This window comes from Anguilla rostrata, chromosome 8 (assembly GCF_018555375.3).
Source record: "Anguilla rostrata isolate EN2019 chromosome 8, ASM1855537v3, whole genome shotgun sequence".
Classification (NCBI taxonomy): domain Eukaryota; kingdom Metazoa; phylum Chordata; class Actinopteri; order Anguilliformes; family Anguillidae; genus Anguilla; species Anguilla rostrata.
The window spans coordinates 29,234,611-29,260,448 of NC_057940.1; the positions used below are offsets into that span (position 1 = coordinate 29,234,611).

The 25,838-nt window shown below is 51.3% G+C and overlaps 1 protein-coding gene across 6 annotated transcripts in view; it reads left to right on the top strand.

Annotated features, from left to right (window-relative positions):
- trit1 (tRNA isopentenyltransferase 1) overlaps nucleotides 1–14,440 on the top strand; it is a 45,855-nt gene extending 31,415 nt beyond the window's left edge. For 2 of the 6 annotated variants that reach the window (XM_064347588.1, XM_064347587.1), the window contains 3 exons: nucleotides 10,534–10,643; nucleotides 12,614–12,731; nucleotides 12,929–14,440. In XM_064347588.1, the coding sequence (XP_064203658.1) occupies nucleotides 10,534–10,643; nucleotides 12,614–12,731; nucleotides 12,929–13,056 (356 nt within the window). In that variant the 3' untranslated portion in view covers nucleotides 13,057–14,440. The remainder of the gene's footprint in view (nucleotides 1–10,533; nucleotides 10,644–12,613; nucleotides 12,732–12,928) is intronic. The other 4 variants (XR_010331883.1, XR_010331884.1, XR_010331886.1 and 1 more) reach the window with 4 other exon arrangements.
- Nucleotides 14,441–25,838: the final 11,398 nt, after the last annotated feature.

Below are 25,838 nucleotides of genomic sequence, written 5' to 3' on the forward strand. Positions count from 1 at the left end.
ATTTGGGTTCAGAAGCAGAGTGAGGACTGTACCATTGTAAATAGCTTTGATTTCAGAGATGTTAGCGGTTCTGAGTTTGTGAGTGCTTCCTGACTCTTCCTCTGTGTGGCGGGTTTGTGAGTGCTTCCTGACTCTTCCTGTGTGTGGCGGGTTTGTGAGTGCTTCCTGACTCTTCCTCTGTGTGGCGGGTTTGTGAGTGCTTCCTGACTCTTCCTCTGTGTGGCGGGTTTGTGAGTGCTTCCTGACTCTTCCTCTGTGTGGCGGGTTTGTGAGTGCTTCCTGACTCTTCCTCTGTGTGGCGGGTTTGTGAGTGCTTCCTGACTCTTCCTCTGTGTGGCGGGTTTGTGAGTACTTCCTGACTCTTCCTCTGTGTGGCGGGTTTGTGAGTGCTTCCTGACTCTTCCTCTGTGTGGCGGGTTTGTGAGTACTTCCTGACTCTTCCTCTGTGTGGCGGGTTTGTGAGTGCTTCCTGACTCTTCCTCTGTGTGGCGGGTTTGTGAGTGCTTCCTGACTCTTCCTCTGTGTGGCGGGTTTGTGAGTGCTTCCTGACTCTTCCTCTGTGTGGCGGGTTTGTGAGTGCTTCCTGACTCTTCCTCTGTGTGGCGGGTTTGTGAGTGCTTCCTGACTCTTCCTCTGTGTGGCGGGTTTGTGAGTACTTCCTGACTCTTCCTCTGTGTGGCGGGTTTGTGAGTACTTCCTGACTCTTCCTCTGTGTGGCGGGTTTGTGAGTGCTTCCTGACTCTTCCTCTGTGTGGCGGGTTTGTGAGTGCTTCCTGACTCTTCCTCTGTGTGGCGGGTTTGTGAGTACTTCCTGACTCTTCCTCTGTGTGGTGGGTTTGTGAGTGCTTCCTGACTCTTCCTCTGTGTGGCGGGTTTGTGAGTGCTTCCTGACTCTTCCTCTGTGTGGCGGGTTTGTGAGTGCTTCCTGACTCTTCCTCTGTGTGGCGGGTTTGTGAGTGCTTCCTGACTCTTCCTCTGTGTGGCGGGTTTGTGAGTGCTTCCTGACTCTTCCTCTGTGTGGCGGGTTTGTGAGTGCTTCCTGACTCTTCCTCTGTGTGGCGGGTTTGTGAGTACTTCCTGACTCTTCCTCTGTGTGGCGGGTTTGTGAGTGCTTCCTGACTCTTCCTCTGTGTGGCGGGTTTGTGAGTGCTTCCTGACTCTTCCTCTGTGTGGCGGGTTTGTGAGTGCTTCCTGACTCTTCCTCTGTGTGGCGGGTTTGTGAGTGCTTCCTGACTCTTCCTCTGTGTGGCGGCTTTGTGAGTGCTTCCTGACTCTTCCTCTGTGTGGCGGGTTTGTGAGTGCTTCCTGACTCTTCCTCTGTGTGGCGGGTTTGTGAGTGCTTCCTGACTCTTCCTCTGTGTGGCGGGTTTGTGAGTGCTTCCTGACTCTTCCTCTGTGTGGTGGGTTTGTGAGTGCTTCCTGACTCTTCCTCTGTGTGGGGGTTTGTGAGTGCTTCCTGACTCTTCCTCTGTCGCTGGCGTGGATGAGAGGCTATCCTGCTCTTCCTGCGCAGTGGTCGAGCTTCTGAGAGTGCGTTCCTGCTCTTCCTCTGTTAGGCCGGCTTTGTGAGTGCGTCCCTGCTCTCTCTCGGCGCTTGCTGCTGCTTCCGCCCCTCTTTGCGGTTGGGCTGCTTCGCCACCTGTGTTGGGTTTTGAGGCTCTGAAATCCCATCTGGCCTGGATGGTCTCTGACTCTCGCTCTGTTCGAGGACCTGACCGGCTCAGGAGGCACCCAGCTCAACACACCCATCCTACTCCACTCTCACCACACCACAGCCTCAAGCCACACTGAAAAGAGCCACAGGCGCTATGCCAAAACCAAACACACATGTCACGCAACACCCTCATCCACAGATTTCCCACCACATCACCCACACCACAGGCACTCCGGCCCACACACCCACCACACCACACACATCACACACACGCCATCACCGCCCACACGGCCACACATCATCGCACACCGTGTGGCTTCAATAGGGCTTAGCAAACAATCACACATCTCACACATGACAACACACAAACACACTATCACACACACACACACACACATCTCACACACACACAATCACACACATACACACACACCACACACACACACGCACACACACACATACACACTCATAGACACACACACAATCACACACATTCACACACACACACACACAATCACACACACACACAATCACACACACACACACACACACACACCCACAATCGCACAGGCAAACTCACACACACACACACACACACACACACGCATACACACACACACACATACACACACACACTCTCACACAGCAGCACCATGATAAAACAGCAGTTGTTACTTGTGTGTGTGGCAGTGTGGCTTCAGAGTGAGGGAACTTAGCGGAAAGGTGCTGATATGAGACACCGCTGTTCTACTCTTGGAACAACGAACTTAAACTGAATTTCTTCAACGGCAGCTGTACAAATGGATAATGTTTAGATAAGTGCTGCATGCTTCCTCAGATATGGGTGTCCAGTAAGACCTTTGATATGAGCATTTACATGAATAAATAGTCCTGTTGCCTTACCTTCCCATAAAGGCATCAGTTTGTCCAGATGCTTCCACTTGGGTTCCGTTCACAAGAATAGGAGAAAAAGTTGCATTCATTTGAAATTTTTATTAGATAAAAAATTAATGATACATTTTTTTATTTACTTTAAAAACAAAAAACACATGCCATGGGGGGGAAACCAAGCTGAAAAGAACTTTTGCTTTTCAATAGTTCTTTGCACTGAGTATGGTCTGCTGCCTTTCTGACTGGTGCTGAATTTCACGAGACTGTCCTGGACAAGATGGGATTCACATAGGCAATTAAACAAATAAACAAGGTGACAAAAAGACAGTCAGTTTTTCAATGCACAGGCATCCACTGCTGTCATGACAGCTAAAGCTTTCTACTACCAGACTGTCCTTGTTTAAATGGAACAAGAAAAACAATATAAAAATAGAATGGTCTAAAAGCTTCCAATAACTCAGGAAGGACTCCCTGTGCTATGCCCCTGAGTTTGACATCTGGCTTTGTAATGCTCTTTGTCCAGGGGTGTTGGGCGTATTTGTGATGGCCAGGTGAGGATTTCTATTTTTGAAAAGGCCAAAGAAAATATAAACATCTTTAAAATTAGGATGTCCTAGGATGTGGATGCGTGTGCGTGTAGATGGTGCATGAGCTTGTGTGTGTGTGTGTGTGTGTGTGGTGAGAGAGAACGAGAAGCACTGAACCTTATTGGCTGTGGAAGTGTGGAAGCCCCTCCCCCTGCGTTGCGCCCCCCCTGCTGTTCCACAGTGTCGTTGTAGAGAGGCGTCAGACTGCTGTGATTCGGCCCCTCAGTGCCGGCCCCCCGTAATCCTCCTTCCGCTGCTCGATGGCCTGATCAATATCCCCCAGGCACACGTCCCTGTCTGCCTCCCCCGGCTACCCAGCAGCGCAGACTGTGCCTGTGGCCTCCGGTGTGAAGCCCAGTCTTTCCTGTGGAGCCCAGTGCTCAGAGGGGCCATTGTGTGTCCCGCATGGCCTCAGGGCCTGATGGAGCCATTAAGGCCTTAGTGTCCCCCCCCCCCCATCTCCAAATCTAGTTAGCAAATCGCATTAGCTGGAAACAGTCGTGAAACTTGGTCGAGCGCAGGTCCGTCTTTCCCCCGTGTTGCGCGCAGTGTCCCCGAGCGCGAACGCTTCGTTTGGGAGCCGCGCGTTCCGTCGGCGAACGCTCGCAGCACGCAGTCCGGGCGGGGGAGGAGCGCTGTCCTGGTTTCAAAGCGTCTCCCGCCGTTTACTCTACGCTCCCCCTGCGGACGATTAAATGAAGTCTGCAAATGAAATCTTCTTTTTTTTTTTTCTCTAAAAGCCTGTTATAGCTCTGGGCCTGCTGAAGTGCGCTCCTCTGGGTGTGTGTGAGACCTGAACTCACGTGCGTGTGCGTTGGCCTCTACGTGCCGTGGCGTAGCTGGGCGGGACTCTGCAGAAGTGCCGCGCGTCGCATTGCCAGTTTCTCCCGCTAACGCTTTGTGTCCAGAGCAGTCTGCGTGGTCCAGCGCTTAATTACTGGATCTTTACTTCACTGAAGGGTAGCACGGCACCGGCAGTCCTGCGGCTGGGATTGGACCCTATGACCCTCTGTGTTCGGAGTTTGTGTGCTGCTGATCTGGTCGAGGGTTAGCCTCTCCTCCCGGGACCCTGCCCCCAACTCGCCTCCTCTCTGGACTCCTGACCGGGTTGTACCCTCCCGGTTTTGGGCGGGGCTGTTGGGGGTGTGTGTTCTCTGCTAATGCCTGTGTTGGGAGGGGCCTGGGGCTGTGCTGGGGGGCACAGACAGCCACTGTGGGGCATTATGAGCAAAGGCTACGGTACAGGGGTCTGGGTCAGTAAAGCACAGCAGTAGGGGTGCTGGGTTCAGAGTGGCAGTAACAGGAGGTGCTGGGTTTGAGCAGAGACTGAGCAGTAACAGGAGGTGCTGGGTTTGAGCAGAGACTGAGCAGTAACAGGAGGTGCTGGGTTTGAGTACAGACTGAGCAGTAACAGGAGGTGCTGGGTTTGAGTAGAGACTGAGCAGTAACAGGAGGTGCTGGGTTTGAGTACAGACTGAGCAGTAACAGGAGGTGCTGGGTTTGAGTAGAGACTGAGCAGTAACAGGAGGTGCTGGGTTTGAGTACAGACTGAGCAGTAACAGGAGGTGCTGGGTTTGAGTAGAGACTGAGCAGTAACAGGAGGTGCTGGGTTTGAGCAGAGACTGAGCAGTAACAGGAGGTGCTGGGTTTGAGTACAGACTGTGAGATTGTACTGTATTCACTGTCAGGCCAGTAAAAATGTAATGGAGACAGCGTTGGTTTTTGTTTTCTCCGTCCTGTGGGTGCTTCATTTTTGCTGATCGATGATGAGCACATCAGCGGAGGTCCTCCCTGAACAATAAACAAAAAAAAACTGGCGATCATTTTTTTAACTTCTTTGGCCGCTGGTGTCTCCGAGGGTTCTGGGGAGGGCTGGGGGCGGCTCCACGGGTCCGAGCGTTGCCACGCGAACAAGCGGGCGAGCTGTAGGGATGTATGGGGTGGGGGTGGGGGGGGAGCATGTGCGGTGTGCGCTCACAGTGCCAGTGTCCCGGGCCTGACAGGCTGCCTTCTGTACGGCGCTCAGGCTGGCAGGGAGACCGCGCCAGTTCAGTCCGGTTCTCTGTAGCGCCAGTGTTGCGGCTCTATTGAGCGCGCTCAATGGCGTCCCCCGCGCCGAGCGCCGCGTATTGAACGGCTTCCCCGCCGCTGACCGCTGCGTTGTACAGAGGGCCCGGCATGCGACACTGCTCTGCCCCCCCGCTCCCCCAGCTGCGCCCGGACCAAAACAGCAGCCTGTTTGTAGAAGCTGGTACAGCTTTAATAGCACTGACCCCACTCTCGGTCCAAACAGCTGAACTGTGTCTGTGAGTGTGTCTTTCATACGGTGTGGTCCAGCCTGAGGGGGTCGGTCAGCCGCTTGGCGGCAGCGACACCGGTGACCCAAAGTGAGCTTGGCGATGGCGGACGCCCCGCCCGAGGCCGTCTCTGCTGCCTGCGCGAGCGGCGAGGCTGGTGGCGTCTGGCGGCGGGCGGCGGCCGTTCTCTGAAAGGCGTGGTGCGCCCCCGAGACGCGGGGGGGCGGGCCGTGTGAGCGGGGCGAGCGGGAGCCGCGGAAACCCGACCCCGCCCGGCCCGACAGGTGCAGACCCGCTGGACCGCGACGCCGCGGTGTCCCCTTACCCTGGCTCGGCCCCCTCCGGACACCTTCGCAGTTTGGGAAGCACCGGCGGGGGCGACGGGCGGGGATCCGTTTCGTGACCCCGCCCCGCGCCCGTCCAGCGCCCAGCGGCGGCCGTGGCTGTCCCGCCTTGTTTCTACGCGAGCGTTAACGCCGGGCTCGGGTTTCTGGGCGTGTGTCTCTCTGGCTCTCTGGCTGCTGCATGTTACTCAAGAGCTCAACCAGATACAGGAACTTGTGTTTGCGCAAGAAAGGAGAGGCGGGAAGAAAGAAAGGAGAATGAAAGGCAGGGAAGCGGAGAGCCGGATGAATGAGGGGAGCACAGCTGCCACGCTGCGGTCCAGCTTTCTGCCAGCGCCGCACAGCTGGGAGGCTGAAGTGATTCCTGTTTCTCTGACACCGAACCCCCGAAGGCGCTGAATAAAGCACAGGGACAGAGGAGCGCAGGCGAGAGGGACAGTAACCAGACACAGGGTACGAGCCGCCCAGTAGAGCAGCTGTGTGCCCTTTCCTATTCACGCTCACACTGGCACACAGACACACACACACTCACACACAGGCATACGCACACACACACACTCACACACAGGCATACGCACACACACACACAGGCACACACACACAGGCATACGCACAGGCACACATACACACACACACACTCACACACAGGCATACGCACACACACACACACACACACGCACAGGCACACATACACACATGCGTGCACAGGCACACACACGCTCACACTGACACACAGACAAACACACACGCTCACACACAGGCATACGTGCGCACATGCACACACGCGCGTGCACAGGCACACACACACACGCGCACGCACAGGCACACACTCACACACACACTTCCACACGCACAGGCACACACACACACACACACAGGCGCACACACACACACAGGCACACACACATGTACAGGCACGCACACACACACACTGGCACACAGACAAACACACACACTCACACAAACACACACACACTCACTCACAGGCACAGGCACACATACACACGCACACTCACATCACATGCACACACATGCGCACACACACACAGGCACTGACACACTCACAGTCACACACACAGAGGCACTCACACACACTGGCACACAGAAAAACACGCACGCACACACACACACACACACACAGGCACAGACATGTCTCCCATCTACACTCTTTCTCTTGCACACAAATGGAAGCAGGTGCAGCAGGGGCCCAGCGCCCTTTGATGTGATCTTGACGGCGCTACGGAAACGCCCCCCCCCCCCCCCCACAGTGGAGGTGAGCCGTTTGAAAGCGAGGAGAGGGGCCCCGCCCCTGGGTTAACAGCCCGGTGTGGCCCATTGTGCCCGCCCAACACTTCACATCGCCGCGGGCGACCTGCCCCCCCCCCCGGCCCCCCTTTCACAGCGTCAGGGATTATTTTACTAAGATTTCACTAAGATTCAGAGCGGCTCCCGTCCCGCATCTGTCAGCCCCTGCGCCCCCCCCCGTCCCCCCGCTCTCCCTCTGTCTCAGCCCCCTTACAGTCCCCAGTGCTTCTCACCCGGCCCACTCTGCGTATGGCGCAGGTAGTGTCGGTGTTCCTCCCAGCAGCCCCTGCTCCCCGGCCTCCCCACCTGCCCTGGCTGCCGGCCCCCGGACAAAGGGGCCGGGGGCGGGTACTGTCCAGCCCTGAGAGAGGCCAGCAGCCTGAGGGGGGGCTGTGTACTGAACACGTGTGTGAGTCTGACCGTGTGTGTGTGAGCGCAGTGTGTTTACTGCGGCTTCATGTTGCTACGAGTGGCTACAGTTTTTAAAAGCTCAGTATTCTGTGTCCCCACACGCACACACACACACACGTACACGCACACACACACATACACACCAGGATTAGAGGTGTCAGGTTGCAGGTTGTGGAAATGACAGCGTTGCTCTGGCTGTTGTGTTCCACTCGAAGCTCCCAGTTATGTTAATCAGGCTAATTCATCCCCAGGCTGGCAGTGCTGCATATTGTGGTGTTAATGCCGGGATGCAGCACGTGGCATGCTTATGTGCTGTGAGGTCAGGAGGGGACTGTGTATAGTGTGTACACGTGTGTGTGTGTGTGTGTGTGTGTGTGTGTGTGTGTGTGTGTAGTGTGCACAGGTGTGTGTGTAGTGTGCACGTGTGTGTGTGTGTAGGTGTGTGTGTGTGTGTAGTGTGCACGTGTGTGTGTGTGTGTGCGCACGTCTTTGTGCATGTACATGGGTATGTGTACAGACATTATATATTTACACTTACAGACACACATGTGTAAATGTAGAATTGAATAGTTTTTATAATTGTGTAAGCTCAAATGCACAAACCCAACTGATGGATCTGCACTATTTATTATTCATGCATTTTGGTGTGGCTGGAAAAAAGCCGCTGAAGTAAAAAAGCTTTGCTCACTCGCTCTGTCACTTGCTGCTCAGCTGACACTGTTTTGCCTGAAGAGCAGAGGAGTCGCATCAGTGCAACCAGCGTCTGCTTCCTGAGAGCGGAGGCGGTGCTGGTCCGCCCCACTTCAGACCAGCGATCCGTGGAAGGGACGTGGGACAGGACGGCCTCCTGCCCGATCCCGTGGGGGAGCGTGTGGGTTTGGAGGAGACGTTCTGTCCCCTGGATGCGCGCGTGTGAAGCACAGAGAGGCTCGCTGTGTGTGTGAGAGGCAGCGCTGTGTGAGAGGCAGCTTGCTGTGTGAGAGGCAGCGCTGTGTGAGAGGCAGCTTGCTGTGTGAGAGGCAGCGCTGTGTGAGAGGCAGCGCTGTGTGAGAGGCAGCTTGCTGTGTGAGAGGCAGCGCTGTGTGAGAGGCAGCGCTGTGTGAGAGGCAGCGCTGTGTGAGAGGCAGCGCTGTGTGAGAGGCAGCGCTGTGTGAGAGGCAGCGCTGTGTGAGAGGCAGCGCTGTGTGAGAGGCAGCTTGCTGTGTGAGAGGCAGCGCTGTGTGAGAGGCAGCGCTGTGTGAGAGGCAGCGCTGTGTGAGAGGCAGCGCTGTGTGAGAGGCAGCTTGCTGTGTGAGAGGCAGTGCTGTGTGAGAGGCAGCGCTGTGTGAGAGGCAGCGCTGTGTGAGAGGCAGAGCGCTGTGTGAGAGGCAGCGCTGTGTGAGAGGCAGCGCTGTGTGAGAGGCAGCGCTGTGTGAGAGGCAGCTTGCTGTGTGAGAGGCAGCTTGCTGTGTGAGAGGCAGCGCTGTGTGAGAGGCAGCTTGCTGTGTGAGAGGCAGAGCGCTGTGTGAGAGGCAGCGCGCTGTGTGAGAGGCAGCGCTGTGTGAGAGGCAGCGCTGTGTGAGAGGCAGAGCGCTGTGTGAGAGGCAGCTTGCTGTGTGAGAGGCAGCGCTGTGTGAGAGGCAGCGCTGTGTGAGAGGCAGCGCTGTGTGAGAGGCAGCGCTGTGTGAGAGGCAGCGCGCTGTGTGAGAGGCAGCGCTGTGTGAGAGGCAGCGCGCTGTGTGAGAGGCAGCGCGCTGTGTGAGAGGCAGCGCTGTGTGAGAGGCAGCTTGCTGTGTGAGAGGCAGCGCTGTGTGAGAGGCAGCGCTGTGTGAGAGGCAGAGCGCTGTGTGAGAGGCAGCGCTGTGTGAGAGGCAGCGCTGTGTGAGAGGCAGAGCGCTGTGTGAGAGGCAGCGCTGTGTGAGAGGCAGCGCGCTGTGATTTAGAGCGCGCTCTAACGTCCGAGTGGGCGGTGCTCCAAGGCGCTGATAACCCCGCCGTGTTGCCGCGGCGTCCAGCGCTCTGCTGAGACGGGACGATCGATGCTGCCTCAGAGCGCCAGAGGATGAGAGGATGAGAGGAGGGTGGAGAAGTGGAGAGGTAGTGGAGTGGAGAGGTAGTGGAGTGATAGCGCTGACTCGGGGGAGGGGGGGCAGAGTTGGGTAGTTTATAGTGTGTATAGCCATCTCAGTGTGTGTGTGTGTGTGTGTCCTCTGTGCTGTGTAGTTTATACAGTGTGTAGAGCCATCTCAGTGTGTGTGTGTGTGTGTCCTCTGTGCTGTGTAGTTTATACAGTGTGTAGAGCCATCTCAGTGTGTGTGTGTGTGTGTGTGTGTGAGTGCGTTCTCTGTGCTGTGTGTGCTGGTGTGTCTGTTCCATTGTGACTGGATCAATAGTGGTGGTTGGGGCCCCGTGTGGGCGGGGCTGGCTGGGGCGGGACTGCTGACACTGTCAGAACAGGGAGATTATGTCTCCTGTGAGTCTCTGTGAGTGTCTGTGATTCTCTGTGAGTGTCTGTGAGCCTCTGTGAGTGTCTGTGAGTCTCTGTGAGCCTCTGTGAATCTCTGTGAGTCTCTGTGAGTCTCTGTGAATCTCTGAGTCTCTGTGAGTCTCTGAGTCTCTGTGAGTCTCTGTGAGTCTCTGTGAATCTCTGTGAGTGTCTGTGAGTGTCTGTGAGTCTCTGTGAGCCTCTGTGAGCCTCTGTGAGCCTCTGTGAGCCTCTGTGAGTGTCTGTGAGCCTATGTGAGTGTCTGTGAGTGTCTGTGAGTCTCTGTGAGTCTCTGTGAGTCTCTGTGAGCCTCTGTGAGTCTCTGTGAGTGTCTGTGAGTCTCTGTGAGTCAGCAGCTTCACTCTGCTTCAGGGATCCTCTGCGCCACGTGCACTTTAACCCTTTACTCCCCAGGGACCCCTACTGCACTGTCTGACACTTACTGCAAGCAACAGCCCTACTGGTGTGCTGATCACTGCTCCACACTGCAGCTCTGAACACTGATCTGCACGGCTGCTCTGTCTCGTACTCCTCCCTCCAGCACTGCCAAGTTTTGTTAGCATGCTATTTTTGTCCTTAGGGCCTGGAGCCAATGTCCCCCCGGTGTTTGGACTGGATGTGACAGACGTTTCCGATTGGGAGAAGACTGTTCTCACACCTGCCTTAGAGGTTTTGGATAGTCTTCAAAAGGTATGGAGGCTTTGTTATAAATACACTCTGGGTTTAGTGGCCGTTGCCTGTGTGACTCACAGCGCACGTTTAGTAAAGTCCCTTGTTCTGGTGTACAGAATTAGTGTCCCATCCTGGATTCAAACCCACAAACCCCACTCTGCCGCTGCCCGTTACATGTGCTGAAATCCCTGCCCCTGTCAGTCCACACGGACCGCAGCCAATGGGCTCACGGCTCCAGTAAACCCTGTTTTACTGCTCCATGCAGCCACAGAAGTGCACACGTGTTGCCTTTAGTGTCACGCCCCAGTCTGCTGTACTGAGCATTGGGCACCAGCATAGAGCACCTGAATGAGCCTGAATCTGATGGGGCGGTTATGCGGGAGTGCAGCAGGCCAGGCACACGGCCTTAGCTAAGGGAAACGCTGGGGCAGTCTGCGCTGAGACAGGGAGAGACACAGGGGTCCGGGGGCATGGCCTTAGCTAAGGGAAACGCTGGGGCAGTCTGCGCTGAGACAGGGAGAGACACAGGGGTCCGGGGGCATGGCCTTAGCTAAGGGAAACGCTGGGGCAGTCTGCGCTGAGACAGGGAGAGACACAGGGGTCCAGGGGCATGGCCTTAGCTAAGGGAAACGCTGGGGCAGTCTGCGCTGAGACAGGGAGAGACACAGGGGTCCAGGGGCATGGCCTTAGCTAAGGGAAACGCTGGGGCAGTCTGCGCTGAGACAGGGAGAGACACAGGGGTCCAGGGGCATGGCCTTAGCTAAGGGAAACGCTGGGGCAGTCTGCGCTGAGACAGGGAGAGACACAGGGGTCCAGGGGCATGGCCTTAGCTAAGGGAAACGCTGGGGCAGTCTGCGCTGAGACAGGGAGAGACACAGGGTTCAGGGCATGGCCTTAGCTAAGGGAACGCTGGGGCAGTCTGCGCTGAGACAGGGAGAGACACAGGGGTCCAGGGGCATGGCCTTAGCTAAGGGAAACGCTGGGGCAGTCTGCGCTGAGACAGGGAGAGACACAGGGGTCCGGGGCATGGCCTTAGCTAAGGGAAACGCTGGGGCAGTCTGCGCTGAGACAGGGAGAGACACAGGGGTCCGGGGGCATGGCCTTAGCTAAGGGAAACGCTGGGGCAGTCTGCGCTGAGACAGGGAGAGACACAGGGGTCCGGGGGCATGGCCTTAGCTAAGGGAAACGCTGGGGCAGTCTGCGCTGAGACAGGGAGAGACACAGGGGTCCGGGGCATGGCCTTAGCTAAGGGAAACGCTGGGGCAGTCTGCGCTGAGAGAGGGAGAGACACAGGGGTCCGGGGGCATGGCCTTAGCTAAGGGAAACGCTGGGGCAGTCTGCGCTGAGACAGGGAGAGACACAGGGGTCCGGGGGCATGGCCTTAGCTAAGGGAAACGCTGGGGCAGTCTGCGCTGAGACAGGGAGACACAGGCCCGTCACTTCACCCTCTCCTGCAGCGGGGACAATGGGCTCATTCAGGGGGTGGCCACGCACTGTGTATTATTCATGCCGTAATTAAGTCATAAAAGACCTCAGCGGGAAATGGATATCGGTCAAATAAGGAAGACACGCCCACTGAAAGACATCCGCGAAAAGGGCATAGTAAAAGACGTCGACAAAAACCGGTAATAAAAAGAAAAATCAAACGCGATTAAATAAACGAGACGCGAGCGGATCTCCGCGTGAAATTAAAATGATTGGCTGTTTTATCGTCAGACATTCAAACGAGTAAATCTTCAGGTTGCAACGGCTCGGATCAATACGCAGCAGGCTGACATCATCTTCTTAAGGCGAGGCTTGTGGGGAGGTCTGTGGTTTGTTCCCATTCGTCTGCCGCTGATGAAACAAACCGTTTCAGATGGCGCTGTTTATTTCGTTACAGGGCGTGCGAGCTTAATCACTCTGGCCGCTCGTCACGCAGTCTTCATCTCTCTGCCGCTTCGGCGTGAGCTCCCTCCGGTCTCACGAGCGCCTCCGCTCCGTTTCAGGGAGAGAAGCCGGCCCTGGAGCCAATCAGAGTGGAAGGGGCGGAGCGGAGCAACAAGCGCAGCCGACACGAGTGCGAGCCGTGCGCCAGGGTGATCATCGGGGAGCTGGAGTGGGCAGGTGAGTTAGCGCAGGAGCCCAGCGCAGAGGCTAGCGGCACTCTGCCGGGGTCCCCTCCAGGCACAGCGAGCGCAGTGCGGTCTACCTAACATCCTGTCGACTAGGTTTCAACCTCGTCTTTTTTCTGAAGGTTGGGGAAAACAAAATGTCTGAATGAGTTCTCACGTGTTTTTTTTTTTTTGCAATTTCTTTTCAAGTACACCTGAAGTCCAAAAGCCACCAACACCATTTGAAAAAGAAGAGGAAGTCTGAGCTCGCCGCGCAGCAGCACCAGGCCTCGGCCTCTCCGTGCGACGCGTCACCCAGCACAGAGAGCCCGTCGTAGGCCACTGCCGGCACTCCAGCCCCAGGCTCTGAACGGGCCTACCTGAAGCCGGACGCAAGGGCCCAGTTCCTGCTGATGTCATGGCCCACGATGGGCTTTAAAACTGTGTGTCCACCTGCACTTCTGTGCCAGAAAACACTGCTCTCAAAGCTGGGCGGTACTGGCGCAAGTAGCAGGAGGATTTGCGGGCGTTTGCTCTGGTTAGCGTGTGGGGTCCTTCTCGGCACCAGCTGGCTCTGAATTCGGCCTGGACACTCTGCTTAGTAGTCCTCCTCTCCCTAAGACCACGGTCTGAACACACTTTAATACGCACGGCTGCTGAATCCAGTCAGTGGCTCTGACCCTCGTCCATGGGGGGAAAGTATCTCTCCCTGGCTTTACTTTATTCTAATCTGGAACGGCACACTGCAGGCCTGCGTCACTCAAGACTGTGCGTGTTAGTCTAAAGCGTGAGTGACTTGGAAGTATGCGTGGGACTTGCGAGGATGATTGTGTGTGTGTGTGTGTGCGCGTGCCCATGCGTGTGTATTTGTGTGTGTGCAGGCTTGCTTTGTGAGTGTGTGTGTGTGCAGGCTTGCTTTGTGTGTGTGTGTGTGTGCAGGCTTGCTTTGTGTGTGTGTGTGTGTGTGTGTGTGCGTGCGTGCGTGTGTGTGTGTGCATGTGTGTGTGCATGCTTGCCTTGTGTGTGTGTGCAGGATTGCTTTATGTGTGTGTGTGTGTGTGTGCAGGCTTGCTTTATGTATGTGTGTGTTTGTGTGTGTGCATGGTTGTGTGTGTGTGCGCATGCTTGGTTGTGTTTGTGTGTGTGTATGTGCGTGTGTGTGTGTGTGTGTGTGCAGGCTTGCTTTGTGCGTGTGTGTGTGTGTGACTCAGGAGTCCTGATGTCACAGCGCAACTGTTGGTATAGAGCCCTGCTCTCCACATGCAGGACAGGAACATGGCAGCGCATCACTGACAGCGAACGTGTCAACAGTTAAAGTGTTCGCAGCTCTAGGACACCGATGATTCGCCAAGGAGGCGGTGAGCCGGCCTGCTGCCTGTTTGGATCAGACCCCTCTGGTCAGCACACTTACACATGACGCATCTTTTCTCCCAGGAACTTCTGTGCTGCTACTTCCTCTTCTTTATGTGCCTTCCTATTTACGCAGGAATTGGAGTTTGCGGTCGAATGTGAAGAGAAAAGGAAGTTTGGTTCAAAATGATCTTTGTCTCAAATGCGGGCCGTTTAAAGAACATGTATCTCTGTCATCCATATTCATTTCTTATGCAATAATACAGAGAATGTAGTGTCTTAAATTCATGGTCAAGTGAGAAAAAAATTCTTGTTTGTTTTAATCAGCATTTGGAATGCAAGCTAACTCAATAAAGCGATGCAATATTATTACACCAGTGTTGCTTTTGCTCATCAGTGTTGCTCAGTACCTGCTTTCAGTGTCACTTTCACAGGAATCGGAGGTGTGCCAGAACAAGTCTCTGAAGAGCGGCCTGTTTCCTGCAGAAGGTTTTGAAACGCATCCCACAAATGCAGCCTCTGATCTTATCACAGTGGTCAACGCAAACAGAAAATCCTTTACACTTCGAAATAACTGCACGTTCAAAGTCAGAAAGGCCATTGATTAGACTTTACGAAAATGTACAGAGTAAACTACAGAGTAATTTATGGTAAAGTTGGTCTTGAGTTCCCTGGAAAAATAAATCTTGATTTTTTTAAAAGTGCAAAGGTTCTGGTGGAAGAAATAAGTGCTAATTAATGAAATATTCAGCTAAGTTAAACTGATACTTGTTGTATTGTACTGACGTTGACATTGCGACTGTTATCCATGGCAGTTGGTGAATTGCCCTGGATGAGGAGCTCTTATGTGCTCCCTCGCAATGACTGAGCTTTGGACCCCTTGGTCCCTCCATCTTTCTCAGATCTGGCCTGTCTCCATACTGGCTGTGTTGAAGTTAATCAGTTTTATTGAGCAGCTAGAGTTCCTCTGTGGCAATTCCTTCCTGATCACCGGGATCACCAGATTTCTGGCTTCATGCAGGAATAGTGCAGCTGACATGGTTTGGGGTGTTTCTGTAGGGCTTTGAAGATGCTTAATGCACTCTTAACCAGGCTGGGTACATGGGCGACAAGTCAGAAATCACACCCAGCTGGACAAACGCACCAAAGGGGGTCAAATTCTTCCAACACCATTACCTTCTGTGATATGTTTGTTTACACGTGCACGAAAATAAAAATGTACGTTCGTGAACTGCCGAAGATGCCTAACCCCAGTTCTGCTGGCTGTTGCCATTTTTGTTTTTATTTTTGGACCGCTTGTTTGTCAGCACGACAAGAGGCATTGCGGCCGAACGCTGTTTATGCTGCGTCACGGCTCGGATGGAGGAGGTGAGCTTGCGCGGTTTGTGACATAGAGCAGGCGTAAGTGGGGCAGTGGGTCAGCGTTCGACGCGGCCGCTCGCCGCTGAGGGCATTTGTCCGCCATCCGCGCGGCTTCGGCGTGGCGCTGCGTTTTCAAAACAAAAACACGCGGGCCGAAAACGCCGCCTTCGCCGCGGACGAAAATATCACTGGCCCTCGGCGTGGAACGGACAGCGTAATGCACTCTTATTAGCATGGCTTTAATGAAGATGCCCCTGATGTGGAAGATGGGTGAAAACTACTACAGTAGATAGCTGGGTGAACAAGCTAGGCCTGCTTATAAAATCAACAGGACAAATGTTGAAAAGGAGGAGGGAGATAATGAAATGAAGTGAACCAAAACATTTAATTGTTGAGCTCGGCTGCCTGAACGCTGTTCGACCGTAGAACCGGCTTGTCCATACGCTTAGTTGACGTTCCTGATGTTTATGATTACATCACCTATTGCATCACATTCTCCACATTAGCTACATGATAGTCTGTTTCTCCTTCCACTGTTTGCTCCTCACTCTCAAGGTGTGACTTCAATGTTTTTATTACACAAGTGCTGAATGGTCACAAGCTTCGCTAACTCTCTGGAACAAGTCCTTTCTTTTCACCGTTGATATGAGCCTTCAAACCGCACAAGTTGGTGTCGGAACATTTAAACATTTTGTTTCTTTTTTAAAATTTATTTTTTTTTTTTTTACAAAAATTGTTAATTAAATGAAGCTATACCTATACCCAGAATGCAATCCCAGCAGTGAAAGTAAGTTTCTCCCAATGGTAAAACACACTTGCAGTCTTCCAAGACTGTATCTGGTATTGTTCATTTTAATAAAATAGCTTTTCATTATGAATACCTGCTGTGGTAAAGACAGGTCTCCAGTGGTCTCCAGTTGGGTTCAGCCTGCTAACGATAGGTTGATTTTAAATGAGTCAGGGTTGCCCTGGTTACAGCTGCATTTGTTCCTCCCTCCTAACTGCACACAGGCACTTAAAAGGCTGCCAGAATTCAGGCAGATGTGGTTCTGATCTGCGCTAGCTCTCTGCTGTAGTTCTGTGTGTCCTGCAGGCAAGAACAGCAGTAGAGAGGTATTGCATAAGCTGCAGTTCTTGTGCAGAGTGATAAACTGAGAGGAAAAACTGGCAATTCCAAGTTAGGTAGAAAATAAATGGAAGAGGGGAGGGGGTTGCTTGAAGAAACCTTGACATCAAGTGCCCTACATTCGGATTTGACACCATGACCTGTTGGTTCTCCGGTACGGTACGGTACATTGTGAGATTTCCTCACCAAAACATTGGTGCGCACAGCTTGGTCCTTTCTAAGTGGGTCAGATTTGTTCAGGCAAATATATTTATTTATTTCTTGTTCCTGGAAAGACGGCACTGAATGTGTGATTTATGTGGAGCAGTTAATGGGTGCATACTGGATGTAACAGGAACACTGACACCGCTTCAGTCCTTGTCCTCTTTGCTGTTATGTGATTCCCCAGACAAGCTGTGCCAGGGTAATGCCAGCCCCTGATATCTGCCCTCTCTTCTCTTCCCTGTTTTTTCCTTCAGGTGTTTCGATCCTTCTATCCCTTGTAATAATAATAATAATAATAATAATAATAACTTTTCAATACAGGTAACAAAGTCACAATAATCACAATAGTCAATACAAAACACAGAAACAAATTAAAATAATAAAATAACATAAAATAAAAGCTCACCCAATAAACGCTTTATTATGAAAATATGTCTTGTTGGCTCTGATGCATGCACGTCACCCTCCAGACCCCTGTCTCCCCCCCCCCCCCCAGCAGAGCTACAGATTGTTTGTGCATATTTCCCCTTATGAGGACCGTGTCTATTATTTTCCTCTGTAGACAGTAGCCTCTCCCTCCTGCACTGGGGGGCTTGTGTTCTCCCTGTGTTGGCTGTACTTACTCTTCTCTTTCATGTTGCCTCAGCTTGCAGTGGTTCGATCAACCCCTCTGAATCAGTGTCCAGCAGACAGTGTTAAAGTTACTGCTGAATTTGGAGTCTTACTCTGGCCAGATTGTGGTGAGATCTTCATAGTGTATATAGAAAATATAGAAGGAAAATGGTCAGCATAGTTTTGCATGTAATAAATTACTTTCCAGATTAATTGGTAACAGCACTGATGGCCAAGAGCTCCACTTTAGAACTGTGCTGTATCAGGCAGCTAATATCCGTTCATCGTGTGTGAGTGTGTGTGTGTGAGAGAGAGAGAGAGAGATAGAGAGAGTGAGAGATTAGATTAAATATGTGTCCACCTGCATGTGGCTTTGTTGAAATAAGTGAGCGGGGATGGAGTAGGTGATAGGGGGCGTGTCTCCGTGTCGTCACTGTGGTGCGGCAGGATTACTGTCGCTGAGCCCCGCTGGTGGGGGGGGGGGGGGCCTAAAGGCATCTGTGAAATCTGAAGAAAGTACTAATCCTGTTAGACAAAGCACCGCCATCTGGACATGGCAAGACTGGGCCTCGAACCGAGGGATGCGGGGAATGGGCTGCTCTCCACATAACCCACCCAGCAGCACAATTCAGAACCAAGCGATTCCACCCGCTGCGTTTCAGCACTCTCTACAGATTTAACTAAGTGATGAGTCATCATGATTGTCGGTTCTGTGGGCTGTTTTCAAAATCACATTCTGCTGAGGGTTTGTTCTTTTAATGATTTTGGGACTTGTACATGTTAGCAGTTTAACAAAAATAATTGGAAAGAAAAGACAAGAAGCTATAGCAAATGAAAAACATTTGCAGGGCAAGTTTTCCTCATCCTAAGAAATGGGGAATACAGTGATTCATGAACGCAGTGATACGGTAAATGTGTATGTACATGTGCCAGTGCCACTGTTAGCTTGACCAAGTTTGTATGCGTTGCTGTATGGGAGTATATGCTTGTGGGGGTACCTGTTGAAGGTGTATGGGGGAAAAATAACTCTGGCAAATTGCACGTGGAACAGTGGAGTGCATGTGAAAACATGAGGGCACGTTCCGTGTGGAACACGGGCACGTGTGAAAGAGGGTGTTGGTGCATGTTGAATGTAGAACAGCGGGGTGCTACGTGGACGCCCCATCGATTCGGGAACAGGTGGCCGATACAGCAGGGCCTCAGGAAGCTGGAGGTTAAGACCGCTCCATCGCTTTGTCCTCCCGTGGCGAGAACTGAACCCAGGCGGCTTTTCGCTGTGTGTCCGACGCCCAGGAAGGACGCCGCGCGAAAGCTCGCGAGCGGTTAAGAGCAGGGGGACCGACGGACGAACGCCAGCGGTCTCCGTGACTCCTCTGGAAGCCGTGAGGTCAGGTCCTCTGACATCACGCATTTTCACATCTTCGTTCGCCTTTCAGTCAACGAGCTCGGTCACATCAAGCCAGTTATCAGTTTGAGCTGGCCCAGTGCCCCCTGTGCAGGCACTAATTATCTTCCTGTTTGCACTTCATATTATTGTCAGTTATTATTGTGTAGAAATGTGCTTTTTCTTGTCAGGTTTAGCAGTGCAGTCTTAGTCCTCCACCAGAAGTTTGCTCAAGGTTGTTTGGCCTTCGAAACACGCTGTTAAATATGAAGAAACACAGTCAGAGGATAGTCATCCCTGGAAATATTAAGAAAATAACATTAAGCGCTTTAACTTGAATAAAGCATTCACACGGGCAGTACATTCCTCTTTTTCATTCTGGACACACAGTGCATCATCGTGGTGCATCTTTTCAACTCTTTCAACCCCGGGTAGAGGCTCTCTTTTTTTCTCTGAGGAAGTGGTGGGCAGAACACCCCCCGCCCCCCCCCCCACAGACACACACAGCTCTCTCCCTTTATCTCCCTGTGAGATGGCTAGGTGTCTCTATTTTTCCCATATGGCTAAGTGCGATGGCTAAGTGTCTCTATTCTTCCCATATCCCCCATAAAATAAATAAAAATGCTCAGTATGCAGTTATGAGACTGTGCCTGAAAATTGGGTTTCTCCCCTGAATTCTCCTCCCATCCCAGAGGACTGAACGGGGAAGCTGTACAGCTGATGGGGAGGAAGGGCCAAGTGATGCGTTTTCCTCATTTTGACTTGGCTGTGGTTTTTTTTTTATTTTCCCTGAACTTCTTTGTTGGCCTCCATCCTGCTCCCTTGCTTGTCTAAGAAGCTGAGATGATCCCCTAATCTTTCAAACCCAGGGGATTTATAGGAGTTGTAGTCCACAGCCACAAACAGGGTAGAGTAATCCAGTAGTTTGCTGGTTTTTGTTATTGTTAGAACCAATCCAGAGATCTAGATCCAGTGAGTTCCAGATAATCAGCAGCTTTGGATACCTTGCAACCTTCTTTTCTGCTGATCCCTTGCTTGCTCTCAGGGCAAGAGTTCAACGATGCCACTGTAAAGAAAAGGAAGAATAACAAAACCTAATCTGCAATGGCCTTGAGTATCATGACGAATAAACGGGATTAAATTTTACGGCAACAATAACCCTCAGTAATTCATCAAGGACTTCTGACTCAACATCCTGAATGTGTTCTTACCACATTGTTTTTTTTTAACTTGTTGGTACCGAGGGAGCTCACTTTGGGAACCCTCACAACTTCTAAGACTCCTCCACCCAAAGTGGTGGGTGAGGCACCGGATAACTCCCCCGCCCCTCTTTTTCTGGAAAGCAGACACCCGGTTCCCGCACGCGGGAGCCTCTCCCCTCCCTGTTGTGCCGTGGGGCTTTCTGACTTGCTGGCGGTTGACTGTGACAGATCTGGGTCATTGTTGCTTCCTTATCTGTCACAGATCCCTCAAACAGCGGCCATTGTGTGTGGCCACTTCCGCACTCTATCTCTCAATAGAGCCAGCATTTGCATCTCCCTGATTACAGCCAGAGTAGAAGCATCTCTGCTCATTATGAGGAACTGCCACATCCCAGAGCAGAGGGTCAAGGTGTGTGTGTGTGTGTGTGTGTGTGTGTGTGTATGTGCAATGTTTATGGAGGAGGGACAGAGAAGTTCTCAGTTCTCTAAGCATGATTTGTACATATTTTATTCTTATTAATAAAAATTGCCATTAGTGTGGTCATCCATCCATCCATACATTCATTATCTATGCCTGCTTATCCTGGTCACTGTTGCGGGGGGTGCTGCAGCCTATCCCAGCATGCATTGGGCAAAAGGCAGAAATACACCCTGGACAGGTTGCCAATCTATTGCACTTCTATAAACAAGTGCAATAGATTGGCGGTTGGTGTAAAAAAAAGCTAAAACACTAAATTCTACCCTCTTGCTGTATATACTTCTCCCTCCATTATCACATCTGTTGCACCTCACCAGCAGCTTTGTTTGTTGTATTTCATTGAGGCGGCTCTGGATTTGAGCTAATGGAAGACGCATGCACTGCTTTCGCTTTCAGCAGGTCACAGGGCCTAAGTGTGCACTTCACTTAAAATGCTCTAGCAACTGAGACACACTGGGCTGTGCGATTGCCCTGATATTTTTTTGACAGGACTGCATATACATTCACAAATAAATAAAAAAATATACCAGTCTTATTCTGCTGCTTCCTCTTTGTCTCCTGTTCACATGACATACCTCTGGTTTAGCATTTGTCATTTCCATCATGATGAAGCTCAAGCCCGGGTAATTTGGGCTGATAATACTGTCCAGACCCTGGAGCACTGAGAAGCAAACGGTGCTCAGAATCCATTCCCTTCTCCTCGTCTGAGGCAGCCAGCAAGCGGGCACCAGTGTATGATGTGGCAGGCTGGGATTTTAGGGCTAATTTCACAGTACTGCCATGGAGAAGTGCTTTCACAGTCTTGGTGGAATGAAGAGTTATTGCCCTATTTTTACACGCATGCGCGCACACACACACACACCTATGCTGCTGTTTGTTAACTGTGCTTGGGTCATGGAAGCGATAGGTTGACATTGCCTTATCTGAAGAGCCTGGACGGTCGGCACTGCAGGCCTAACAGAAGGGATGCATTCCTGCAGGGGTAGCATAGCCTGAGGCCTCGATGAGCACCTGAGGGCTGTGTGTGTGTTTACTGATGTTAGTGTGTGTGTGGATATTAGTATGTGTGTATGCATGTTCATGCGTGCTTGTGGATGTTAATGTGTGTGTGTTCATTTCTGTGTGCTCGTGATATTAATGTGTATGCATGCATGTGTGTGTGTGTGTGTGAATGCGTGCGTGGTAGGAGGCCTGCACAGAGAAGCTTAGAGGAGTGCACACACACACCCTGTCCTGGTAGCCCTCAGGAACTGAACTACCAGGACCAGGACCCTTCCTCCACACTGTGACTGTGTCAGATGGGAGTGTGTGTGCGTGCGTGCGGCTACCCTTGTGAGTGTGTATTTGCATATATGTGGCTTTTTGTTTTAACGTGCATGTATGGTGCTGTATTGTTTTGTGTCTGCCTGTTCTTAACCGTAGTCTCTTTGTGTTGTTTTACATGTACGGTGTTCTATGTGAAGGGATTTTTATTTTGTGCCTTTGTACAAATATTATTATGTCCCTGTGTTTAAAAAAAAAAGTATTGAGTGTGTTCACAGGAATTTCTGTATTTCTATGTGGACATGTGTTAATGTACTTTACATGCAACTGTGGTCAATATATATGCTGTATATGTAAAGGAACAAGGATTTTGTTTATTTGGGTATCCGTGTATCAATGCCTGTGTATGTGTTTATGTTAGCACTAGAATGTGTGTATTGTTATGTGTATGTTCTGTGTGTTTGTTATTGTACATGCCGAGCGGCAGGACTGAGAGTCTGTGTGTGTGTGTGTACCCAGACGACAGGGGGACTGTGAGCCTGTGTGTGTGTGTGTACCCAGACGACAGGGGGACTGTGAGCCTGTGTGTGTGTGTGTACCCAGACGCGCGGAGAGAGGGGGGCTGTGAGCGTGTCCTTTGTTGGAGACTGTTTTTTCGCCACTGCAGGTTTCCTGCTGTGTTATGTAACAGGGGGAGCCGCTCTGTTTTTCTCCGTGACCGCATTCGGAGCCAGCCAGCTTTGCCGTTACTGGGCCAGTCTGGCCCGGGGGGAGGGCGAGGGGGGGGGGGGAGAAGGGTCTTCCTGTTTTCACTGCGGCTTTTTTAAAAACGCAAAGCGCCGTCCCCCGCGGGCTGGAAGCGGAGCGGGCGCCGGGGCAGCAGTGAGCGGCGGCGCAGGGCTGCCAGGGAACCTGCTGTCCCACCAATGGCAACCCAGACTGCCTCTCAGCCCCAGAGGGCAGACGCAGGCGCACCTTCATAACCGTCTGCTGAGGTAATCAGGTCAAGAGAGTTGACGGTACATCAGGTTTGAAAATGTCTACCAAGGGGAGTTGGGGGCGGGATGGTGGGTTGGAAATACAGACACGTATTGTACCGTTCAAGGAGGAAAGATTTAATTCCTCATTCTGTTCTCCCTATTCAGCGTGAACTAATGTTCCACATTCCCAACATACCATGCATACCACTGCCTGAACATTTTGTTTTTTTCTGTTTCCTTTTTTTTTTGTCTGCTTAATTCTTCACATGAAGTGGACTGCTGGGCTGGCTGTAAAAATGCTTAATGTTGCAAGTATAGGAGAAAACCTGAATGCATATTCAATGAAATAAAAATGCAACCTTGGCAATGAAAGCATTTGTTACAGGATGAGTATTTTGTGCATTGAACACAGGGTTTGCTCTATAATAAACCTCTGGTAATACCGTGTTCTGTTCCCTCTGTGGTCTTGTCTCTGCTGCTGCACCCCTGCAACCATGCACTAAAACGTAAATTTATCTCTCCCTTCCTCTCGCGCCAAAAAAAAGGGGGAGGGGGGACTGGGCGTCTCTTTCTCTGCCCAGCGCTGTTCAATGTGTCTGTGTGTACAAGGAGTGTTCCCTGGTGGTTGCCTGGCGACGGGTCTGGCCGATTGCAGGGGAGAGAAGGGGAGGGGCAGCTGATAAATGTAGGAAACAGGAGTGGAGTGGCTGGGGCCGCACTACACTGCAGCAGCCGCGCTCGGCCAGCCAGTGTTTCCCGCCATTTGAGAGTGGCGCGGAGGAGGGGCCCTGGCCCGGAGCCTTCACAAAGAAAGGAAGGAGACTTCCCGCCAAACGGCGGCTATGCAAATCGGTGGGCGTGCCCAATTGTGTCGCCCTGCTGCTGTTAACTCCTGCAGTCCCGGAGCTTTTGGTTCTGAGTCTCATTTAATTTTATCCTATTGCTGGTTATGATTCGTACCACAAGTGCCTTTAGCTCGCTAACTTTAAATTTATGGAAAGCAGCACTTTCACTTTCCATTACATTGCTATTAATGTTATTCGTTACCCCCCCCCCCCTAAAAAAAACGAATGTTTCTTAACTTGAAATTTTTAAATGTAATTATCACACAATTCGCTACTTTTATAAACATCCGCTGCGTCTTACATCTACTGACTAATACCCATTACTTAATGACATCTACGTACAACATAACATAGGGAAAAAATGCATTAATAAAGTTTTTATAAGCTAAGGTATACGAAAATGTAATTGTGTTTTGGTATAACCTATTCTAAAACAAAGATTTTGCGTCGATGTATCAAGTTCGCCAACCGCACATTATATCAGTTGTTGCTTTTAATTTTTTGTTTCGAATCATCCATCATAATATGCCTAATGGTCATTCTGAAAGGATTGTCTTGAACACCGGCCTCTATACCTTCAAGTTCCTCTATCCTCAACAGGTAACTTAAATCATGTATAGAGACGTAAATCAATATTTGTAATGCAATACGACACTGTTATAGTGATCGTTGCTTAGATTACCTAAAATCGGTTTAGAATTTGCATCTATTCGCCGTAGTCTATCAAATGTTCACCTACATTACCTGTGCCCTGCTCATGCACTGAGGTGTCCGTCCTCAAACTTGCTGCTAATTTATAACTCTAATAACAGTAGTAACAATGAACTGTATAAGAATTTATACAGCTCATGAGTAGTAGGCCTAACGACGATAATCTTTCTATGGTGTTATGTCAGGGGTCATGACCCGGAAATTAGCTATTTGTGTCTCACCTTTTCGATTTAGGCAAAAGCATGGGGGACGATAATTCCCCACGGTTGCAGGTTTGCACCGAATGTAAACCTGCCGAGATCAAGTCCACGAAAACAATGGAACCAGTCAGTAGCTTGTGACGAGGGCTCGGTCACCTTCTCTTTTGGGCGTGAAGTTGGCACCACGAAAAGTCAGGTGAGGAAGCTAGAGCAAGAAAGTGTAATTCACCTGTGCAAGAAATGGCGATTGTTTGGCAATAGAAAAGTGGAGCACAGTCGTTATTCTGGGCTACTGCAAACACTCCCTTTGATAACGGACACCAGCTCACACAAAGCGACCTCGGTCGACACACCAGGTGGCTCCGCTGCTTGGCACTTCCAATGAGAAAACATAACAAATAATACAATAATAGGCTCATAAAGTAAAAGATTGCCAAGCAAATCGTCACCAACGGCCCGTGGTTTGTATTGCAGGCTACTGCGTACGAACTCATACACGATCTATGAATGTCCCTAACTGACAAAACAAATCTCCAACTGCCAATGAATCCACAGTTTATTACGTAGATACGTAATCAGTGGAACAAATGTCACTTGTTAAAGTTGCTTGCAAATAACCGTTCATTAGGCTACAGCCTACCTTCCTTGTCCAAACATGACCAGGCTGTTTTGGTGGGCGGTACCACAGGCTGTTATCAAATTTAATGGTTTAAGTAGTTAGGGGGTTTGTTTCTTTATATGATCAAGATTTGTCGTGTGGTGACCTCAGAGAACAAAACGTTTTCTTTCGCGCCGTCAGCCTTCGTGCGCGGCGCAGATAGCGCGTCTTTTCAGCGTTCCAGAGAGTGTATGACTCTCAAGAGGTTCGGGGGAGTAAGAAGAATGCGAGAGGTTGTGTGTGAAATCGTGAGGTTTTGTGCGTAACGCTGGTTGTTAGATTAGTAAGTGTGTGCTTGAGTGGCAGATAACGCATTTGAGTTCTACAAGAATATTTTGAAAAAGAGTGAAGGTTTATGTGTTAGACCTGTCTCCAGTGTCGCATTTTTCTTATTTTGAGGCAGCGGTGCAATTTCTCGTATTTACAGTTAGCTCTTCAAAACATTTTGACGTCGCATATCATAGCCACCGTCCCAACGCATCCTCAAGCTCCCCCTGCCCTAAATCAGATAACTCCTCATGCCCTTAGTCTCGGACCTCACGTTCTGACAGAAAATACACACGCACACGTGCAGCACGTACATATGATATTTGGAACTAACTGACGCTTTTTAGGCGAAGTGCAGTGCTTTGAATCATTCCTTAACCCATATTTTACAACTTAACTTTTCATGGTGACTTTAAGTAGGTTAGGAACCGTATTAATTACTCATTAACCAATCAAAAGCCCAAAACAAACACTAACA